At 44.9% G+C, this 17991-nt stretch overlaps 1 protein-coding gene across 6 annotated transcripts in view; it reads right to left on the reverse strand.

The window, feature by feature from the left end:
• ST6GAL1 (ST6 beta-galactoside alpha-2,6-sialyltransferase 1) overlaps window positions 1–17991 on the reverse strand; it is a 39438-nt gene that overhangs the window by 6938 nt on the left and 14509 nt on the right. For 5 of the 6 annotated variants that reach the window (XM_054074091.1, XM_054074089.1, XM_054074087.1 and 2 more), the window contains 3 exons: window positions 9840–9967; window positions 8096–8777; window positions 4061–4158 (listed from right to left, as the gene is read on the reverse strand). In XM_054074091.1, the coding sequence (XP_053930066.1) occupies window positions 4061–4158; window positions 8096–8726 (729 nt within the window). In that variant the 5' untranslated portion in view covers window positions 8727–8777; window positions 9840–9967. Of the gene's footprint in view, window positions 1–4060; window positions 4159–8095; window positions 8778–9839; window positions 9968–10802; window positions 10928–17991 lie in introns of those variants that run through there. The other variant, XM_054074090.1, reaches the window with a different exon arrangement.

Here is a 17991-nt window from a genome sequence, read left to right on the forward strand (position 1 = left end):
AGCAAAAAGGGTTTCCTCACATCTCCACTACACGGAACGAGGCTTTGGCCTTGACCACGTGTACTGCCTGACTTCATTTCCTTACAGTAACTAAAATATCCAGGCCGCTTGTTAGCTGGAGCATGCAACACTGCAGTTGGGAGCTTCTGCCTCCGGTCCATGGACATCAGAGGTAGAGGCAAGGCACAGGCACAGCAGCTGGCATCAGGTACAACTGCCAGGTACGAGTGGGATGGAGCAGCGTAATGGGATGGGAACAGGGCAAGGAACACCCACGCTTTATTTTCATTTCATTGTTTCTATTTAAAGGCTAGAAATCTTCCAGGGACCTTGCTGATGTGAAACACATGAAAGGAGAATTCAAGAGAGACTGAGCATCAGACAAGGAAAGGTCAGCCAAGCAAAGACACATGAGTAGGCAGAGGCACACAAACCCCTAGAGAGCTATGACAAAGGCAAAAAGATGTGAAATGGCAGGGGGAAAGCACCTCCACAAAGTGTTTGCTACTTCCTTCCTCATACTACAGAGCTGGCCCTTGGCACTACTCCTTACCTATTGGTCCCTCAGCCCATCTTCTGGAGGAATCTGGCTCCCCACGCACCTTTAGTGCCTATTTCTTCTGTTTAATAGTGACCGATTCTTTCCAAGTAGTTAAATTCATTTAAATTTCTACATAACTTATTTGTCTTGCACAGCTTTTTGATCCTAATAATTAACTGATCTGTTGATTTCCTGGTTAACTTGTTCTTTAGACAATCCACTGTTTAGCAAGTATCTTGCTAATAGAGCCCCTGCTCTGATACATTTATTGACCATTCCAAAACTAATTCCTTCTCTCCAGGTACCATAGTCAATGCCGTGTAATCTAAACATACTCCCTTTTCCCATCACAATCTAACTCCATTCCACCAACGTGCTATCATCTCCTTTCTCTTTGTCCCTGCAGATTCATTAGTGCCAACAACAGCAAATGCAGCCAGAGCAGAGAGTGCTCTCCGTGACAGCAAGAAACCAGCCAAAGAGAACTGTAAACAGGGGCTGGGAGGAACAAGGTACTGTGATCCTCAGTCAGCTCTGCAGAAAGGAGCTGTGTTGTACAGAATGACATTGATGCTCCTCCGGCACACTCTTCAGCCCTTATTTTTGCAAGATACGAGCACTTCCTCAGGGCAAATCAATGCCTTGCATAAGACTGCAGGAAAATATGCCATTGGAGGAAGCAGTACTGATCTTCTGAGACTTTCACTGGTTCATAAGTAAGGCAATGTTAAAGAATTTTTTTCTTTAGCACAGCTACTGAGCTTGCGGACCTACAACCCTATCCTAGGATCTGAGGATCCAAATTTCTACCATCCTGCCAGCATGAGTTTACTAATCTTTCCCTATGCCTACAGATGTTCCAGATACCCCAAATCTACTGTTAAAACCTCTATATACATGCTAGAGATGGGCTAGGAAATTACAGAAAAATGCCTTAAAATAGTTATTAAGCAACTTAGGGCTCCTGAGCATATGTGCCAAAGGGATACTACTCCACACAGACTAGTTTAGACAAATTGGATTCATTTCCTTCATTTTGGGAATGGGCTGAGGACTGATCAACAGCAAGAACCAAAATATGAGCAGCCAAGCCACAATCCCATCCATGCTCTCAGTGACCACCTACAACATAAGAAAAGCCCAACCCAGAACAAACTACACCTTGTCCAGCCCATGTCTGATGCCCACAAGTAGCTGAAAATAAAATGCAGCCAGGCAATCCTACTAACAAGAAGGTTAAACGATGTCACCACAACTAGAACGGCACTGAAACATCAGAAGCGCAAATAAAAGACACAGAAGAAAACAAGGTTCATATACCCGTTATCCCTGATGATAACAGGGACTGTAATTAGAGCTGCTCAGCTTAGAAACTCCTTCACACAGAGAGCATCTTTTGCCCTTTTCAGCAGCTAGCTCAATGCTGCATTTTGAGTCAAATTTGGCCTATAAAAACTGCAACACTTTTGCTCTCCCTGTAATTGGAGTTTTCTAAGCTGGCGTCTCCATTCAGAGGGGGTGGTGGCAGATGACAAGTGTCACCCATGGCTGCAGGATGATCTTCATGAAGAACAGAAGCACTGTAACAACATGGCTATAGCTACAGTCAAAAATAAGAGCATCCACATGGAGAGTTACTACTGCTCTACTACAGCTGTACAATCACACTGTTACCCTGCTCTGTGTATAGATAATGCTGGTATTACACAGGTCACACACATTTTCTGGTAAATGGCTTCATATCACAGTAAGTTTGGCCATGAGCACACGTTCCAGAGAAAGTGCTTTTTTTAGCGGTAACACCTATCTGACATCATAAAAATACACACAGAAGGGAAAGATAAGAAAACAGAGACGTCAAACAGAGCAGAGGAAGAAGGTTGTCAGCAGGCAGATATGTCTGCTAAAACCAGATTGGTTCAGGAAGGGCAAACTGATCCAGGTCTCACTGGTGGTTTAATGTAGCGGAATCAAGATGCAACGAGCAGCAGAACATAGCACAGCAGCAATGGGAGAAGGCGAGACCCAAGAGCAGAGTGAGCAACATCATTTGGACAAGAAGCAAGAACACGCTTGAAAAGACATGCAAAATGAACTGGGGAAAGCTAGCTCCACATCTTGCCTTTGAAGAGATTGGCCGAGCTCTACTGATTTGAGAAACTTCAAACCTTGTCCCATGGCAGCAACCACAGGCCTCTTGCATATGAGCAGAAGAGAAAACTCAGGCACATAAACCCCAGCTTTGGGGTGAGGAAAGGAAACTGCATTTCTGGTTCTGGAGCACAAAATCCATGCTTCAATTCCCCATCTTTCCCTCATTCACCCTCCTCATGCTTCATGTGCCTACATCCTCCTCCCCCTCCCCTGGGTCAGGAGGTGCTCATACTCTATGCTGCAATGCTGCACCAGGTCGTTCATCCAATGAGTCCTGGCCTATTCGGTATTTACTGGCCCCATCCACTCTCTCAACAGCACACGCCACTGTGACTTCCTCTTCTCTCTGCATATCTAGATCTGAAAAATTCTCCTCTGCAAATGGACAAACATGAAGTGTCACAGTTACATGGAAGCAAGGTGCAAACACTCTCCAAGATGTGGCTGAAGCAGTGATGGTCTCTGTTGTGTGTCTCACTCCTGAGTGGGTGGCTTACTAACCCTGCTAACATATTGCTAGACATGGCTCATAACCACCGAGGATCTGCTTCAAAGTCTATTGAAGTCCAATGAAAATCAGGAGAGGGACAGCCTCATACCCAGAAAGAGCTCTCAAAGACTCAGGGAGAATTCAACTGGGTAAGTGATGCCTTTTGTTAAAGGTACCTTCTGCTGTGCTGTGCAATGAGGTCCATGACCTTCAGACTCACCCACCAGAGTCTATACCTTCTCCTGGCTGCATGCAGGCTAGAACTTTACAGGGGGGTCCTTTGCCAACTGTTTCCAGCCATTCAACAACCCTGGTTAGTGTGTTATCTACAGAGCCTGCAACATCACTGGGCAGAAAAGAAACATTGTCCTTATATTAAAAACCAAGTAAACTTCCCTCATTCTCCCTACCCATCACTGGGGCAAGCACAGCCCAGCTCTTGACACACCTCAGTTTGCTGAGCTGTGGTGCCGTTCCTGCCTTCCATTTCCAAAGCAAGCACGCAGCTGGCCCTACTGCACTTGGAAACATGCCTCAAGCCAAGCCAAAAATCAAATTACATTGTGCTTGCCGTAAATCACAAGGAGGCTGCTGTAGGTTTGCTAGCATTGTTGATTTAACTGCAGGCACTTCAGATCTGCCAACTGTTCCTCATTACAAGGAACGATGTTCTCACCTATAGCTCTCTGCTGCACAGGAGAAATTGGATGGAAAGTCCTATTCTCCACAAATGCATTTTAAAGACTGCCCGGCAGCAGATGAACCCATAAGCCCCGTGGATGTTGTTTCAGGCTGCTTATCAGCTGCAGGCAGCACAGGGGAGGGATGCAGTTCTGCCACACTTGGCTTATTTGGCACATGTTCGTCAGACCTACCTGGGAATTTACAAGACGAATCGTTGTCTTTTGCCCCACATCTTCTTGAAACCCCTTGACAGGAGCCCCATTGAATCGCAAGATGGCATCATGGCTGTCTGAAAGCAAACCAGAGTGAAAACCTGTGAGCTAACAACTGGGGCTTGAGTGATAATAGAGACGCATAACAGATTATTCACCTGCACTTCTAACACAATCAAGCGAGTCTTTAGCTTTCTACATAACAACTAGAAGTATGAAGCCAGATTTTGTGGAAGAAGTTGTAAGCCTAACTTAACGATCGATATACTTTTAAAAAATCATGTTTCTAAACTACAATCTGCAGGAAGGCTGCAAGCACATCCCTAGCATTTGCTCTGCATGGAGAAACACAGCATCTTCCTCCCTCCCTCCCTCCCTCCCTTCCCCCTTTCCTTCCTTCCAAACACTTTACCAGGAGATAGGCCAAGAGAAAACTAATTTACCATGTGGCTGGCTGCAAATTAAGGAACTACTGGCGAGGCACGGTCCTCTCTTGTAGCTTGGAAGTTGACCAGCTGGAGAAAATTGTATAATAACCACAATGGAAACTGAAGCTGACTTCAGCCTGCCAGCATACCTCCCACTTTACAGAAATAAAACCACTGCTGTGCATTTAACAGGCATGGCTTGTTACATGCCTCGGGATTCCCTGCATTCTCCTCTGCTGGAATCATCTCTTAAGATACCACAGCACTCCTCCAGCACCCTCCTCTGCCTTGCCACAGCTAGCCATGCCGCCCTCATGCCATGGAGCCAGGCTGCTGCTGTGGCACAGACACTATTGATGCTAGTCACCCTGGCTTCTCTATACCTACTGTCTAGATTTGAGTAGGAAACCTTTCACATGATCCAAGGTGATGATTTACAGGGGCAGGACCAACTTCCCTGCCTCCACATCGAGGCCACAAGACCACAGCTCACAGCTGCTGCAGCTGGGGTCCGTGGAGAACTGCCAAGTCCCCAGCCAGGAAGAGGGCTCATCCAGTCCAGAACTGGGTCTTTTAGAGATTATTTTCTTGAAAACAGAGGTGTTCTCAAAAGCAAAACTGATGGATCAATCATCATTGGCAGCGAACACTAGTTTCTCAGCTACTTTATTATTCTAGAGAAGGAGATCTTGTTTAGAGCCCTTTCAAAGCAACAGACAAGACCCCAAAAGGGGACATTACCAAAAAGTGTCCACACAAAGAAGTGGCTCTGTAGTTCCCCCTACAGACCCTTAACTCCACTTCCTACCTTGCATCAATGGAGTACAGGGTTATAATATATAAGATATATATATTATATATATAAGATATAGATATATAATATAGATATAAGATATAAGATATAAGATATATAAGATATAAGATATATAAGATATAAGATATATAAGATATAAGATATATAAGATATAAAATATATAAGATATAAAATATATAAGATATATAATATATAATATATAATATATATATAAGAGTCATTTGGTACTGGAACAGGCTGCCCAGGGAGGTGGTCGAGTCGCCTTCCCTGGAGGTGTTTAAGGAACGGGTGGATGAAGTGCTTAGGGACATGGTTTAGGGAGTGTTAGGAATGGTTGGACTCAATGATCCAATGGGTCCTTTCCAACCTTGTGATTCTGTGATTCCGTGATTCTGTGATAATTTCAACATATAACTTCAGCCAGACACCGAGCATTATTATGCCCTAAATCGGCATTTTAAAAGGGTGTTTAATTACTGCACGGGTAGAGTAGCTGGATCTCTGCAGAACTGTCTCCAGGCGGTTGTGCTGCGCTCAGTATTTCCCATATCAGACTTTTCACTGGCAATTCATAACCTCCAATAACACCTAGAGCCCAGTAAGATATGAGCTGCTCTTCACAAGGTTCACCCTGGTCTGCTCTGCCAGCCTCGCTTGCATAGACTAATTGCTCATTTGATATCTTAATGTGATTACACAGAACAAATACTCCCTGGCCATTTAAGGAGTAATAATTCACACTCATCTATGCAAATGCTTCATTTTAAGGCTGACAGGTTTAAGGCCACAAGTGCCCAAAACACTTTGGGAGCACTAGCGGAGATGATTGCTCGAGCAGAAAAGTTAAAAGTTGGTGACCCCGGTGCAAGGAACGCAAGCCAGGGACAGCAGCAGAGGTTAATGGTGTTCGCCACGGGCACATTACACAGCGACCTTTCCAGCATCCACCCCCTGTGATATGGAAAAGCTGGTGCCTCAGTTTCAAGGACGGGCCCAGAGATGGGCCATAGAAACAATGAAAAGGCTTTCTGTGTCTGATGTCCTTTCAGCCATGCTGCATCCATAGCACAGCCCACTGCTTTTCTTGGCTGCTCCAACACCGAGTCCAGTGCTTGCATGGACTGCCTTACAACACACCGCAACCACCACCCTCAGCTCCTGAGAGGCTCTCCTTACAGAGCAGCGAGCAGTTTTACCAGTGCGCTGGAGTTCAACAAAGATACCCTTGGCCACAAGCCAGCTGTGTCAGGGGAGGGTGTTCAACAGAAGGTCACTTCTGCAGAAACCTTTAGCTACTGACCTTCCAGAGACACTTCAACAAGCCAAGACAGGTACTCAAACCAAAAGTCAGAGTTGGCTTCCCAGGTTTTGATTCACCTGGCCTCAAGCATGCCTACCTAATAAGAAACACTTATAGCAAACAGCTCTCAGCTGTAGGTTTTCCCAGGAGGCAATGCTATCTTGATTCATACATCGCATCTTTCATAGCACTTTAACACACTGCAGACTGTCCAGCCCCATTCTAGCACCTGCCTGCCCCGTGGAACACACATGAGTTTGCGGGCAAAGTTTTGAGCAACCACCAGAAAAAAACCCTGACCTTACCACAAACACCTGGGACCTACAATTCTGAACACTTGCCCTGGTGGTTCATGAATAAAATATGAAAGGGCTCTCTACTTGTTTCAGAGGATGAATGCTACTTCCAGCTTAGTGCACATCAATGAGACCTGATCCAACGGGTAACTTACAAACACATTGAAGTCTGCAAATTTCCACTGGAGAAAAACATCCATAGGCTTTAAAACTTATCCTGCAGTTCTTGGTATCAACATACGCTACTTTATAATCCACTGTACAAGACCAGCATTTATCAAACAGTGCATTAACTGCAGATAAATATGTTCAAATAAAAGCTTGCAAAGCATTAACAAATGTTGTCTAAAGAAGAGATAAAATAAAACCCTTTGAAGCTTTTCCATGGTCTCCTCAGCCAAAACCAGTCACTGCCTTACAGTTCAGAATGAAGCAGTGCCACTTTCAGAAAGCCATGAGCAAGAATTCAAGCATCTGTGAGGTTGGAAGGGACCTCTGAAGATGGACCGCATCCAGTCACTCTGCTCAATGCTGGGTCAGCCATCACAGATTGCTCAGGGCTGTGTCCACTGGGGTTGTTACCCTTTAGAGTTTTCTTCTACTTCTCTGAAGAAGTCTTTTTGAATAAAGAAGTTTCTGATCACTGACTGCATAATGAGTGCACTTGCATTACTCAATCTACCCCAAGCCCTGTCAAGAAACAAACACTTGAGGAACCAAGAACTCTCCCTGGTACCCAGTATTAGTTATACCCTCTGGTGGTGCCAACAGGACCACAAAAACTCAAAGGACTAGCTGGAATAGACTTACCTGCACATACATCTCATCCTCTCTGCTCAATCTAACATTTCCATTTCCTTGTGGCTTGCCTGTTTTGGTGTGCCCAAGGTCTGGGGCTCAGAAGCACTGTGATCCAGGGTATCATAAGGCACCCGGCACTGCACAGCAGGTACACTCAGAGAGGAGTACTGCCTGACCAGTACTCCCATCTCCTCCTGGGCTGTAGTGTTCACTAACTTTACATGAAGTTTAAGGACCATATTTCCACTTACATAAACACCTTTGTGACCACAGCAGTGACTTACTGGTAAGTGTATGACAGAATAGGTTACTTCTATTCAGTGAAAGTTATAAACCAATGTTATTTAAATCTATGTGTATAGAAAAGATACCAACCTATCTCTTGTCCCAAACGAGATGATTTCAGAGACCCTGCTGAGGACACAACAGCACAGCGACCCAGGCGGCCCACTGTTTCACTGAGGCTCTTCTCTGGTAGGTACTGATGCCATTCAGAGGTATCAAAAGGACCATCCCATCCTTGTATCATGGTCACATTCACCCTGTCCCGTAGCTGGCAGAGCAGCTTCTCTGGGCTGAGTTTAGCAGCATTCCTCTTTCCATTGTAAGTCACATTGTATTTGTTCATGGACAAGTAGTTTTTTCTGACCTTCTGCAGCCTGGGTATAAGGTGTCTGGATGAACTGTCCTCATCCCATACCTTCACAGAGTCTGGGGCTTTCTTGGACTGTTCAGCTGTTCCAGAGGTGCTGCCCTTTAGTTTGCTCTGGTTACTTAACCAAGTTTTGGGTACCTGACCCAATTCACTGTCTGCTTCATGGAAAAGACCCTGTGGTTTAGGTGGGTTCCATTTTTCCACAGTCCTATGAACCTTCAGATCATCACTCTCAGTCTTGAAAGGAACATAGTAGCTTCTTCTTGTCTCCCTCCACAGGCAAAATGTGAGGGTGACCAGTATCACCACAAGAACAAACATGGATTTTTTCAACACGTTGATGTGAACCATAGTGTATGGTGCATCCAAATGGGACACTGAACACCGGGCAGGCAGCTGGTCCTGGGAAAGAGGAACACATCTCAGTCAGGGCTGCACAAACAAGCATGCATTTATATAAATGTCAGTGTGGGCAATGGAAGGGGACAGGGAGAAGAAAGGGGCAATTTTGAAATGTCAGGTTGTGTGAAAATCTCAAAGTCCACTTGAGCTGGCTATTAGCCATCACACGCCATATAACGGTGATCTGAGGCCACTGCCGCTAAAACCATTCTTCTGTTTCCTTGCACAATTAACAGACACATTTAACAAGGCCAGAATCATACCACCAGCAGGATAAGTCTCCTTTTTTTTTTTCCTCTTCTTCAATTCCCATCTCAGTCAGCCAACACCCAGATCCCACCACCAGCACTTCTAGAACTGAGCTTCTACTTTACTATAGGTATGAACACTAATGAAGCACGTAATGAGGCAAGTAACTGTTGAAATAAAAGCTGCAAGTTCACCAACACTGGGATTTTCAGCAACCTGGTACTGACATACTTGGTGACTTTACAGGAAGCTTCTGGAAGCCTGCAGTGGCTGAGTGCACTCCCTACACTAAACCTTGCTAAACAGCTACTGGGAGCCGACAGTAGGGTTTTAGGCATGTTTAGGTTCATTAATGCAGTTTGATAAATATTACTCAAGGTATGCTATTCCTAGAGAAAGCAACACCAGACCCTGTTGTACAGCACTGCCTTGTCCTTTTTCACCTTACCTCATATTAGCAGACACCTCCAGCTCTCATCATGTTATAAAAGGAGGCAATTCAATAGAAGGGCAACTCAACCCGGGTGGCACAAGGGGCTGATGTAGGAAACCTATACTGACACATAAACACCTCATGAGCAGCACACAGGACCGCAGATGACAGGAGGCAAGCTGCTCATTGCCCTACATCGCTGCTCTGGGATGCATCCAAAACCACGGTAGATGCCCCCGTGCTCCTCAGGACATAAACACAAGCAGAGCACCACCCACCCCAGACAGACCCTAGGGGCAACTCCCTCCTTGAGTAACTTGCTGAAAGCAAGCAGTGCTAAGCTGCAGTATGGAGAAGTTACTGAACTACCAACACGGTACCTGTGGAAAAAGCAGCAGCTCTCCAACTCAAGTCATTGTTGGCTATTGGCAGGTTTTCTTCCCAGGTTTTGTGCAGGACATCCCCAACCACAACAGTTTTATGGAGCACCCAAAAGTTCAAGAAACATCTGAAAAAAAAAAAAAAGAGGAAGAAAAAACTCACTATTATAGAGGAAACCTGTGATTCTGGGGGTGAGCAAGTACTACCTCAGATGAGCCCTGCAGTCTCACAAAAGGCGTTACCCAGGCATGGAGAGGCCAGCAGCAAACACATTAACACGACACAAGCCTTTTGAATGCTTAAACACCCACTCAAAACAGGCTTATTCCTACTTAGTCTGAAACCTACCCTCAGCTAGAGCAGGAGCCAGTTCATAAATTGCCTGCTCTATGCTCTCACCAGATCCACAGCCTTTTCTGTGGAAAAGACTCTGAGCAGCAGATATACCCATAACACAGCAAAGGAAAAATCCTAATGCTGATGCTTAATACAACCAACAGGAGAAAGGAAAGAAAAAGTGAACTTTTCCTAGGGCAGTATCTTCCTCCTTATTTGTGGTGAATCATGCACTCTTCCTCAAACACAGGGGCAGTGCTCCCTGCTTTTTCAGAGCAAGTCAGTTGTATGAAAAGTTGCTTTATAATACACATCTTAATCTATATTCTTCACAAAATAGACAAATGCATTTTAGACTTTACAGATTCACTCTACTAAACAGCAGCAACAGAAAGGGAGATTTCACAGTGCTATACAGTTCAAGAAGTAACTTGCTTTTGCAGGAACTCGGCGTACAATGCCGCATAAGCTAAATGACACATGCTGCCCTTAACAGAATAAAGTACTCAATTATCACAGCATCCTAATGCTGACTATTCATATTTTCCTTTAACTCTATTAAGGACTAATAATTTAGTTTAATTATTACTACTACTTTTTATGACATGATCTGATTTGATACGCACAGGTAGTGTCCTAACATGAGGTCCCTCTCAAGCATTCTGCCACTGAGCCTTTTGGACCAAGCTGAAAGGCAGCTGCTCTTCCAGGCAAGGCAGGATAGGATGCAAGTGGTGCTCCCCTTCCAGACCTAGAAAGAAGTAACTTGTGTGTGCTTCTGTTTCATGGCAGTGAATACAAACGTGCTCTTCTGGAGGTGATGGAAACTTACCACCTATACAAAGCACAAGTGTCAGCTGTGAGTACTAAAAAAACAAAGGGGAAAATAACAAATTCCCGAAACCTATAAAAATACTTAAATAGTTCCTGCTTTCTTGAAACCTAAAGCCTGATGTGGCTGTGGGGTGCAGCACTGGCTGGCTAGCAGGCAGTCTAAGCCCACACTGCAAGTCCTGGGCAGAAAACAAGGGAGTGATGCACTACTTTCAAGGCAATCAGGCAATTACATCTTGTCCATGCACTCTTATACTTAACCTTTATTGTCCAAGTGTCTCACTGTACTTACACAGGCCTTAATTATCAGAGTACAGAAGAGCGTGAAGGTCCTGCCACCTCTTGCGTCCCAGATGCTGCTGTCCACCCTGGCAGAGAACAGCCGACAATCCCCATTTTCACAACCCAGAGCAGATATACCCTAAACTGCTAACAACAGTGTCTTCATCTTGCTAAAGAAAAGGTCTGTCAAACCTTTACTTGTTTCTCATAGCGACCAACAGCAGATGCAGAGAAACGACATATGTATGGACAAACGTGTGCATGTATTTCACTTTTAGTAAATGCACAACTTCCAAAAAGCTGTGTCATCAGCCATACTAATGCCTGTCCTCTGCACATTTGTTTAATTGCTCCTTGAAACCACTCACATTTCCCAAACAGCCCAAGGCAGTGAATTCCACAGTCGTGCACCATACAGAGGCAACCGTGCCTCTCCATTCTTCATATCAGCAAATCCGATTGCACCAACATTGATCCTTCTGCCTTCATTTTCTGCACATCATTCATGGTCCCTCCACCTCTCCTAACACCCTCCTTTCCTTTCTTGCTTTTCCAAGCTGAATCCTGATTGTTCTAACTCTTCGTAGCAGAGCAGCTTTTCCAGACCTCCAGCTCTTTTGGTCAACTTCCCCTGCACTGTTGGCAGCACGTGAACTTCCCTCAAGACAGGCACACCACGACATCCCAGCTGTACACACTCAGGCCACGTAGTCCAACAGCAACATAACAATGGGGCTGCTTTGTTCTCTTTGCAAAACTTCCTCCACTTCTAGTTCCCTTCCTGACCGTTTCTCAGCTCCGAGCTCTCAGCCGTCAGCAATGACTGCAGGATATTTTGCAAGCAGCACTGACTCACTGAGAGTTTTCCCCAGCGCAGGGAGGAGGGCAGGAATAAAATATGACTAAAGGGTATTATCTTACCCCTGCTAGCACAGGCTACCTTTGCTGCTGTGCTGCCCAGCCACCCTGGATTGCCAGACCCCTCTGGAGCTGCCCAGTGTTTTCTCTGGTCCTAGCAGCACTTTGAAGACAAAGCCAGCCAAGCCCATAACCCAACCCTTCCTCCTCTCCTTTGCAGAACCGTTACCACTGCTCAACAGTGGAGATCTTGGAGCAAATCCCTGTGGGATTTCTGTGATGCTGTGAAATCTGACCGCTTCGTTTCCTACCCACTGAGCACTCACTAATCCAGGACAGGAACTTTCTCATCCCATGACAGCTTAGGGTTTGATTTCTTTCTCTGAGGTTCTGGGTGAACAATCTCACCAAAACCTTGAAAATCCAAATATGCTGTTTCCCTCTCTCCAGGTTCACTAACATCTGAAAATGAGAGAACAGGAAATAGGCAAGTAAATTGGAAATAAGATTCTTCTGCAAACAGACGATGAGACTCCTCCATTAATTCTTACATACCCTACAAGTGTTATTTTTCTTATGCTGACTGGAATCACCAGATACCTCTGAAGCGCAATCATATCAAATAACACCTTTAACCTAATTTAAATTGCAATTTGAGAGATGCTGCCCCTGGGGATGGGCACATGCAGAACTCGCATCCGCTTGTTCTTCCATGCCTCTGGCCTGGTCCCTCCATTCACACATTAGCATCAGCCACTAGCAGGTTTCTTGCCTCTGATGTGTGCACAAAAGCTTTTCCATCTAGAAAGGTGTTCCTTAGTCTTTTTTTGGGGATAATGCAATAATGAGTTCATATTTAAACTTAGAACATTCACATTTCTTTCCAGGTTGCCTTCATTTATGCATTTCCATCTGTACCCACGACTGTGCCATGGCTGAACACACAGCAGGAGAGCTTTGTTTCCTGCTTTTGCTGGTGTATTTTTTAATGGTTTTATGCTTCCCTCTATGAACAATTTATATGTCAAGTAAATCTTTTTTTTTTTTTTTTTTTGGGTGCTTTCTTGGTATCAACTCTTTCCTATACACAGCACTTTCCATAAAGTGCTTCTGAAAAGAGCGGTGGTTGGTAGCAGAGGCAGAATGAGTTTATGTGGAAGTGTGCAAAATGAGGATACCTAAAGAGGAAAGACATGGAGGTGGCAGGGCAGGAATCCCTCCATTCAAAATAAAAGAACATGCCCAAGGACACTGAAGAGAACAAAAAAAAAATGGGATTCAAGATGTAACCTTGAATCCACATCTGCTCTTAAAATTCCCTATTCCTGCCCAGAGGAAAAAAAAAAAAAATTACCAAGTGTCTTTCGAGTATTAAACAAACAAAGAACATGCCATTTTGCAAATGAAGCAGCTACACTTCTCATATACTCAAGACATCAGATGAAAGGTGATAATACATTTGTTCAAGCTAAACATCTGTCCCTCTGGAGCCGAGTTTCAGAAGATCTGTCTAATACACTATTTACCTTGGCTGTTAATTCAACGCGTGTATTCCAATTTTGTAACTACACAAACAGGGAAGACTCGCTTCTAGCAATTCTTGGTTTTGCTCTAACATATCACTGTGTTGTGAAAATAAAATGTATAACCCAACAGATGTTTAGGTAAGTGCTTCCAATGCCACCAAACAGAATGAAAAAAGTGGAGAATGCAGAATTTTTATGTGGAGAATACGGAGAAAAAGAAGCTTTTTAAGCGAGGAACATGGTTAGATTTCAGATGATGTGTTGAGGAGCTACACAAGTCACTTGCTAATGAAATCACTCACTCACTAATGTAATCAATCACACCATCAGTCCTGCCTGCATTCAAAATTCCTGCATGTGCCAGGAGAAATACACTGCTGTCACCACTGAAAGAAATGTCCTGCATGCGAGCACATAGCTCTCTTTCCATCCACTCAGTGCCACCTGGCCACAAAAATAGCAGACAACTTCTTTTATGAAGGAAACTCCACCCAAACATAGAAGTCAGGCATCTGTCATACCTAGGATGGATGGCTTCAGAAGAGGTCATTCTCAACCACCAATAATATCCATTACCAGTCACAACACTCCACTCCTCACTTCCACCTTGTCTTCTACACATACCTGCTAAAAATGGAGCCATTCCCTAACACATGAGAGCTGCAGACAGTGAAGTGAGCACACACAAAACATGAATTTGCAGAGTTTGTGCCCCAAGAAACTTCTCTTTACTGCAACATCAGCGACTGGCTCTTTTAAAGCATTGAAATCCTTCCAGCATTTCGCCATACAGGTCAGCTCTGTCCTCAGGCCAGCCATATCATAGCACTGCCAATCCCAACTTCACCTTCTTCACCAAGAGATGCTCAAAAAAGCACATGTGAAAAATTAGGGAAGTTGGAGGGAGTGATCCTTGCGACTTCTGCTGGTGTCCTGCTGCTGGGAAAGATGAGGGGGGAATGGTTTTCATGTGAAAGAGAAGAGATTTAGATATTAGGAAAACTTTTCTTCCTGTGAGGGTGGTGAGGCACCGGAACTGTCTGCCCAAAGAAGTCACATCTGCCCCATCCCTGGAGGTGTTCAAGGCCAGGCTGGATGGGGCTTCGAGTGACCTGATCCAGTGGGAGGTGTCCCTGCCTGTGGCAGGGGTGTTGGAACTGGATGGGTGACACTGTGATGACTGTGAGGGTGATCTTATGGGCAATTTATCTGCGACAAGGCCATTCCTTCTTGCCGTTCAAAAACTGATCCAAGTTCAAAGTGGAAAAGCACTGGGCTTAAAGTCCACTGAACTTTAAACAATGTTGAATTTTGAACTGGCTCAGCTAAAGCTTTAGGTCAAAAGTTACTCATTCATTTTATTTAGACAAATCTGCTTACTTTTACTCTAGTGCACTTTTAAGGGAAAAGTTTTAAAGCTTTTTATTTGGGAACGTCACCGGAGTCTCATGGGAGCTGATCCTAGGTAACCCTTCCTCTCCACTTTCTTCCCTCTCCTTGCCGAAGGAATCCTTACCAGTGGTGTACCTCGTGCTCTGTTCCATGATCATCCAGCTTCTCAGGATGGGAGCTTGGCTGTTACCACATCATGCTTTAAGCTTGCACAGGCATCTGAAGGTACAGAGTCCTGGGCACCCTGGGGCCTCCTGACAGGAGGCACACGCTTTCTTGTCCCTCCTCAGATCATCACACACAACAAGCTCCTCATGCAAAACTGCCAGAGAACCCAAAGCCCTGGGTATGCTGGTTAGAGCATCTCCTCTCATGTAGAAAGATCTGTAGCACTCCAATATCAAAGCGAAGAAAAATGACACGAGAAGCCTAGCAAAACCCTTTCACACTGCTTTGGGATTATTAGTTTGCATTTCAGTGGTCTTCTCGTTCATTTTTTTTTAATTATTTTCAAGGATCAGGCCCGTTCAGTGAAGGTTCTTCTGCTTCCACTGAAGTGAACATCTCTCACTCTACAATATGTAATAAATACATATACACATGTACTTATATACCTATTTGCACATATTTTTGAATTAAGTAATAATGCATCCAAGATGCAATAAGAAATTGATATTGCTGAAACAGAAGCTTTTTCATAAGCTGTCCAATACGTTTATAGGTCGGAGTTGCATGTTTTCAAGGGAAATTACTTTTACAAATCACCTTGTCTGAATTTTAATTCCTCTTTCTGAAGTTATTAAATACTGAAATCACAAGTTAAAAAACTTGTCAGTCTGACAAATGTTTTCTGACGTCTGTTATGAACAATATTTTTCAATTTTTTTCCCCAAAGTACAGGAGTAAAAATTATAATTCTGCCCCATTGTTTAAGTTCCTCTCACTCTGGGTTGGGTACAAAATCTTATCTTGTCTGGATCTCCATAAGGCTCTCTCTGCAGCCATCTAAAATAGGATAGAGCACAAGTGGCTCAGAAATGAGCACACTTACAGCTAAACTTCTGTGCCCTTTCTGGAAGGCCTTTACAAGCTGACCAAAAACCAGAGCTCTTTCAGAGATCTCTGCAGATTACAGCCCAAGGAGAGGAAACCTATTTGTGTGAGAGAAGGGAAGCCAGGTGGAAATTTCCCACACATTTGCCTAAAGGCGCCAGCTTCCCTGAACCCTCTGACTTCACAGGGGCGCTGCTGTTGCCAGGAGAGATGAAAGTGCTGTGCTCTTCTCTGTCTGCTCAAATGCTCACACAGCAGCTAGGCCAGCAGCACTGGTAGTTAGCACCTGGCAAAACCACTCATGACTGCAGCAGTACTTAAGAGAACTGTTTTTAAGAGACCAATGATGCGCAGCACTGCATAGAGTTGGGGAGGTGGTCTCCCAAACCTCTACGTGCTACCTGCGGGGAACCAGGTGCCTTCCTATTGCATCTGCATCGCCAGGGCTCAACTCTTCCTCCTGGGAACCCTCCCGTAAGGCCCTTCACACCCCTTCCAGCATTGGCACTACACAAGGTGTGCTCTAACTTCCATGGCCTTTCCCCACAGTGCAGTGGCTGGCAGCTGCCCTCCTGCCTTGGGGAGATTTGTACACCTACCTCCAGCCCTCCTCCCACCTTCCACAAACCTTCCATGTCAAAAGTCCTTTCTTATTTGAATTTTCAGTCAGCTTTTCTCCCATATCTCCCAGATGCTCTGCATGCAGTGCCCGTTCTGGGCTCTTGTTCTCTGCTCACCAAGATGTTTCAGAGCTGATGCCCAGTTCCCACAGGATGCTTCAGCTGCAAAGCAACATCCAAGATGGTCATCTTCTGCCATTCGGTACCGCAGCACAGACCTCATGCAGGTAAGAGAGCAGAAGTCTTGAATGTACAGGAACAGGCTGACACAAGAGTGGCCACCGAGCCACACACACCAACCGCCAACTCCTGACAGAACAAGCTCTCCCAGACTGAGAGCACTGGTAAAGCCATCCCTAAGGCACATGCAAAACAGCAGCAAAACCGAGCAGATGGGCTGGCACTGCACTTCAGCATCAAGTATGCAGAATTAATTACTCTGTTAATCTCACACGATACGCTTACATATGCATCATCCTATTATCATTAAAGAGAACTGCATTTTAGTGTGTGGTCGAAGGTTTTGCCGAGTGTGCTCCGCTGGTCTGGACATTCACCTTGGAAAACCATTACTAAATCTGTATGCAACACACCGAAGCACGCCCCCTTCTCCAACAGGCAGACTCTGCTCAGCCAGTAGCCACTTTCTCAGGGAGCAGGGGTCTGGGGCTCCCACACAGATACATCAAGCACTGATGGTGAAGGAGGAATGTGCACCTATTTTTGCTTTTACTTCCCAAATTTCAGATGTTCCCAAAGGAAGTAAGAGAAAAAGCCTGTTTCCATTTCATTTTTGATGTTAACATATTGAACAGCCTAACTGCTGACAAGAGGGTTGGGCAGACTGAGAGATACAGATGTAACAGATCAAATACCTCACTTTGCTGGTTTTCAAATACTCTGCTCCCCCAGCAGCCTTTGTGTATTACAACCAGGCACCTAACCAGGGTGGCTTGTTAAGTAACAGGGGACTGAGGTTGGTTGTTGAACAGGAAGACTACTGAGCCTTTCAAAATGGGCTAAAGATTTTGTCCTGGCACAAACAGAAGGTAATGTTTCAGTGGAGTGTTACCAAAGCACACCAAAAGAAGAAATATCTCTGCACTAAAAGTGAACCTGTGCTTGAGAGGTTGGCTTGGCCTTAGATTTCAGCTGACCCAAAGATGAGCTTCCAACCAAGGCCAGAATAATAGTAATCAGTTACTGCTGCATATCTGTGCTTTGCACATGCACACAGCGCTGCCCCATGT

Source organism: Cuculus canorus, chromosome 9, assembly GCF_017976375.1.
Source record: "Cuculus canorus isolate bCucCan1 chromosome 9, bCucCan1.pri, whole genome shotgun sequence".
Lineage (NCBI taxonomy): Eukaryota > Metazoa > Chordata > Aves > Cuculiformes > Cuculidae > Cuculus > Cuculus canorus.